The 6000-nt window shown below is 37.8% G+C and overlaps 1 protein-coding gene across 1 annotated transcript in view; it reads left to right on the plus strand.

The window, feature by feature from the left end:
• The window catches only part of DNAH14 (dynein axonemal heavy chain 14), a 279895-nt gene extending 277329 nt beyond the window's left edge, over window positions 1-2566 (plus strand). Inside the window, exon 84 of the mRNA XM_058169855.1 lies at window positions 2363-2566. Coding sequence (XP_058025838.1) covers window positions 2363-2566 — 204 coding nt within the window. The remainder of the gene's footprint in view (window positions 1-2362) is intronic.
• Window positions 2567-6000: the final 3434 nt, after the last annotated feature.

The following is a 6000-nucleotide window of genomic DNA, read 5'->3' on the forward strand; positions in this document are numbered from 1 at the left end:
AAAAATGCCCTGTCTAAAAACCCCCAAAGGCTCCTCCTCTTCGCATGCCACCTCTGTGGGTCCCAAGACCCGTCATAGAGGCCGGCCTTCGGTAGTGTAACAGGCCGTTCCCACGAGGCGGGGGCACCTCGCAGGTGCAAGAGTTCAGTTCTAGAATAGCGCATACAATACAGTAAAAGTCAGCAGAAGATAGATCATCCTAGGCTGGCAGAGATGTTAACAGGGATGTTCTCCTGAGGTAGCTCTCGAATTAGGATCCAGATATAAGATGACATAAGATGTAAAAATGGACAGTCAATCTCCATGGTACAAGTGGGATATAAGATGTAACATGTAGCATATAAGATGTAAAATATACTCAACCATCAAACCCATGGTACAATCTTAGTAAGTCCATAATCAGCGACTAATAGTCCAGGACTTAAATAGCACAATCTGTCCAGAGAAACATCCGGGTCCCAAGAAGAGGGGGGGGAAGGGGAGGCGCTCCATGGCCGCCATCCAAGCCGCCCTCTACGTCCATCGCTGTTTCCAGATGGCACTCCCATCCACTCCTAGCAGCTCCCAGAACTCCAGTCCGACTCCAGTACAGCCCATCCACTCCTGACAGCTCCCCAAAAGATCAAAAAATGCCCAAAAGTTGGTATACGTCCCAAAATCCCCAACACACAGGGGAAGGGCGGGCGCGGCCGACATCGCCGTAATTAGGGAGCCAAGCCAAACCAGCTCAAAAGGCAGGCCAAAAACGTCCTCCTCCTCTCTGATATCAAAGGGACCACAGTTGTCCTTGTGAGAGGGAAGATCTTGTGCTTGCGACAGGGGAGATCTTATAACAGACAAACCCGGAAGCAAGGAAAGCCAGGCCAAATAGGCTACACCGCCCTCCTTACAATATAAGTTTAAGTGCTATCACTATTGCTTATCTTCATCAAATATCTCCAATTCCTGAAGTAAATGCCTATTATCAGTATTTGGAATATAGATGTAGTGTGATCTTTTGAATTTTTTCTGTCACTATCCCAAAGTTTTCTTAGTTAAGAATCATGCAGGAAATTTATGGCTCTGATTTACTACATTTTTGTCCTTCTTTTATCTTCTCTTTGCTATGGTATCACCAATAAATGGAATTGTAGGTTGCCTTCTATCAGATTAAATTTTGGTTTCTTCCTGCTTTAATTTCACTGGCCAGCTATGACCAGTTCTTATTATGCCTTCAGTTTTCCATTGTTAATTTCTTTTCAATTAACCAACCACATCAAAACTTGACTTGAGGGAAAGGGGTTATCTCAACTAATGCTCTCTTCCTATTCTACAGTCAGCATAATATGGCTATGTAAAAACATCTCAGCTTGAAACATCAGCACACGTGAAGCCTCTTCTCTAATTTACAGAAGCAATTTTATAAAAGCAAGGGTTTTGGGGGGGAGAGTGTTGTTTGGATTTATGACAAGATTTATTCAGGGACACCAAAAATTAAACTTTGACTAAGAAGGAAAGCTATCTAGAGTTTTCCAGTCCATAGGAGAACGACTTCTCTTCCAGTGAGGACAATGCCAAAGAAGGGGGAGAAATGATAAACAGCCTGAAGACAGACATAAACAAATTCATCCAACAAGGGCTCCATCTGCAGCCTGCCTCAAAGTCTAGTCTAGAAGATTATTCAGGTCTACAATAGCTTCTGGATTTCTAAGGTCAGGCCCTACAATATTTTTTTTAAAAAGGCACTCTTTCTGGGCCGTTGGATGACATTATTTCATTATTGGGACTTGTAAGATCTCTATTCTGCCAGATCACACCAGACAGACAGTAACAACCAGAAACCGGTATTATGCCAAAAAGTATTTTATAGATGATAACCAACACTTGACTTGCTGAGTTTATCCATAACCATTGCATCTCATGGAACAGTGGGGTCACATGGAAATTTGGCACTGCCCATGTTGTCATTTTCTGGACTAGCTATAGCTTTTGAATAGTCTTGAGAGCAGTCCCATGTAGAGTACATTACAGACATCCATTTGTGTTATTACTAAGGTATGCCTGCTGTGTTGGGCCGAGTATCAATAACAACAATATTTTATACTATTGTTTTGTGTTTTGGAAGAATTATATTTGCTACAACGGCAGCATTTTAAAATATATTTGCGATAGGAGCATCAACTGATTTACAGTATATTCCAAAGTTCTTGCAAAAACCTTAAGTTTGAACCCCAACTCTCAGTGAGCAATATATATTTAAATGTTCCTTTATGCTGGTCCCAGATGACCACTGCAATTTGCTTCTTTACTGATCCTTAGGCGTACAACTTATTTAATATGTAGAAATAGAGGTTATTAATATTTTAATTTAATTATTTTTTAGATTACCTTTTGCCCAAGTTTCTGTGGTGAAGAAGACCTGCTTTTATACGAATGTCCTTTATACAAGACACCTCAAAGAACAGGAATACTGTCTTCTATGGGTACATCTTCAAATTTTGTAACTGAAGTTAATCTGCCAAGCCTGGTAAATCCTAGCCACTGGATAATGAGAGGTGTTGCATTGTTATGTCAACTGGATGATTAGGAAATATAAAATATTATTGTCCCTTATTTGAAATGAATATTTCTCTGTTTCAGTCTAGGATCAGATACAACCTAGTTTTGTTTAATGTTTTAGATTAATAAATTTGTTTCCCATGCAATATGTGCAAACTCAATTTATATTATGGTTGGTTTTTTGCCTTTTTTCCTTTATTTAATCATTATAAATTAATTAAAGTGAGTATATGCAGTGATCAAAGATGGCATATGGTAAATTGGCATTTTGTCTAGAAATTTTTATTTCTAAGAATGTTCTACATCCCAAACAGGTTCAATAAATATTCTCTTTAAAAGTAGAAATGATTGATGGCTGCAGCCCAGTGGATTTGGATAGTGCGTGGAATAATGTAAAAATTAAGCAAGGTTAAAAGCAGGTGACAGATAACTGTCTGGTACATTTGTGCTTCTGAATTAATTTCCTATGACTACTATTTTAATAAATGAATTGGACATGCTGCTAGGAGTAATTTTATAACAGGACTTGTATACTCTCAAAATTTCATACATTCCTGCTAATAATTTTAAAAAAAGGATTGCTACATATAATTTTATACTTGTTCATATTAATAATATAAGCCAGCACTGTGCTGCAGCTGCCAAAAAAGCTAACACAGTTCTAGGCTGCATAAAGAGGGAAAGAATCAAGATCACGTGAAGTGTTAATACAATTTTATAATGCCTTGGTAAGGCCACACTTGGGATACTGCATCCAGTTTTAGTCACGATGTAAAAAAGATGTTGAGAGACTAGAAAAAGTGCAGAGAAGAGCAACAAAGATGATTAGAGGACTGGAGGCTAAAACATATAATGGTTGCTGGAACCTGGATATGTCTAGTCTTATGAAAAGAACTAGAGGGTGACATGATAGAAGTGTTCCAATCTCAGGGGTTGCCACAAAGAAGAGGGAGTCAAACTATTCTCCAAAGCACCTGAGGGTAGAACAAGAAGTAATGGGTGGAAACTAATCAAGGAGAGAAGCAACTTAGAACTAAGGAGAAATTTCCTGACAGAACAATTAATCAGTGGAACAACTTGCTTCCAGAAGTTGTAAATGCTCCAACACTGGAAGTTTTAAAGAAGCAATTGGTTAACCATTTGTCTGAAGTGGTGTACGGTTTCCTGCCTAAGCAGGGGACTGGACTAGAAGACCCTCAAATTCATTTCCAACTCAGATTCTAAGTTCTAAGTTCTAATCCTGTTTCAACCTAATCAGCCTTCACTGGCATTTTAAAAATGTGTGGCTTCAGTTTCCAAAGTTCTCAGCAGAGGTCATGCTGGCTATAGATTCTGAATAGTTTTAAGTCTGTGTTTTAAGTTAATTTTGCTTTAACTAGTGTTATAATTTGTAAATCATAGTTTTACCAGTTCCTTGATTGACTATATGCAATCAAGAGAGTACCGTTTCTTAGTAAAAACATAAGATTTTATTCACTTCAATTATGTCTCTAATCTTTCAGGTCTCCCAACAAAGCACTATTTCCACTGTAACTGAGTCCGTCTACCTTGCTGCTCTTTTTTCCTTCTACCTTTCCCAGCATTAAAGCCTTCTCTAGAGAATTAGATCATCACATAATGTATCCAGGGTAGGCTAATTTGAGCCTGGCCACTTGTACTTGAGTGAGAACTGCGAGTTGATCCATTGGTTTGTTCTGGGCTGTCCACTGTATTCTTAAGAGTCTTCTCCAACACCAAGAAAATGTCATTACTTTTTCAAGTGATTCTAGGTAATCATCCCTTAAGTTATGTACCCACACCAGCTGATTTTTCTCTCTTAATTCTGTGCACTTGCAGTAACAGGATAATTGTATTGGTCCCAGGTGAGATATTGAGAAAAGCAAAACAACAGTAATTCCCATTCTAATGTCCTGGTCTGGCTTGACTTATTTTTGGTAACTCATTATGGTTCCTGCCAAGCAGAAAATTTTCTAAATGCTCACAAAAAGGAATCTAAAATGTCCTCCTGTCTAGATTTCCCTGGCATTATAGACGCCATTCATGACTTTGTGAATACTAATCTGCCACTTTCCATTATTACCATCCTAACAAATTTCTATAAGTAGATCCATCCTATTTTTTTCGTTTCTCTGTTGCTATTTGCAAGCTTTTTTCACACCTTTTAGCTTCTCTTGTAAACAGGTATATTTTGTGCCATTGAAGGAGGAATGCAGTATTACAACTTCAGGAATGTTAAGGGAGATTCATTATGCAATGAACCCTTTTGACAATGAGCAGTCAGCTAATACTTTTTATCACATTCAATTCTCACAAGAGATCTTCTGAGATGGGAGAGTTAACACTGTAGGGATGGCAGAAATCGGTTTTGCAATACTGGGGATTGATTTAAACCGTTACTGTGGGACACAAGGCTATGCATGCAACCTTGTCTCATATTGCTCAAACTAACTAACTTTGACACAATTGAGATTTGTGAAAAATTGTGGCTCCCTCACTCCATCTTTGAGATTTTCCAGTTTTTTTGTTTCAGATTTCAAAGCCAAATTCTGAGAAACTGAGAAATTCCTACTGCATACACAGACTGCACTTCCAAGATACGATACCCATCTTACTTCTTATTGACTTAAATTTTCTAGGAAAGAATACTACAATTTTAGCAAGCATGCTTTTATTAAGCAGTTTTAAAATTGTAATTTGAAATAGTTGAATATTTTCAAATTGTACTTTGGTACATAGTTCATTTTCTTAGAGAAATTCTGAATGGGAAAGTTAACTTAATCGTGCCATTTTCTCTTAAAACTGATTTGCTGCTTACAAAATTATCTCTGCTCATTGTGATAACTTAAATCCTAACAACTTAGCTATCTCTACAATGTTTTTATTTTTATATAATTTTTTTTATTTTTATTTGTCAAACATGTATAACAGATATAAGTATAAACATGATTATGAATACAGGATAAGGATATGAATAAATGGGGACAGTAGGCACGTTGGAGCGCTTATGCACACCCCTTACAGACGTCTTAGGAATGGGGTGAGGTCAACAGTAGACAGTCTTAAGTTTAAAGTTGGGGGTTTAGGGAAATAACTAAAGAGTCAGGTAGTGCATTCCAGGCATTGACCACTCTGTTGCTGAAGTTGTATTTTCTGCAATCAAGTTTGGAGCGGTTTACTTTAAGTTTGTATCTATTGTGTGCTCTTGCAGTTGAAGCTGAAGTAGTCATTGACCATTGTAGCAGATAATTTTGTGTACTACGTTTAAGTCAGACCAAAGGTGGCATAGTTCTAAATTGTCTAATCCCAAAATTTCAAGGCTGGTGGCATGAGGTATTCTGTTGTAAGCAAAGGAGTGGAGTACTCTTCTCTGGATTTGCTCAACTGTATTAAAATTCTAAATGCAGAGATTTTGAACCAGTGTTTCCTATTCCAGATCTCCAGAAACCTCCAAGTTGTTTTTGC

The sequence above is a fragment of the Ahaetulla prasina genome, chromosome 1 (genome assembly GCF_028640845.1).
Source record: "Ahaetulla prasina isolate Xishuangbanna chromosome 1, ASM2864084v1, whole genome shotgun sequence".
Classification (NCBI taxonomy): domain Eukaryota; kingdom Metazoa; phylum Chordata; class Lepidosauria; order Squamata; family Colubridae; genus Ahaetulla; species Ahaetulla prasina.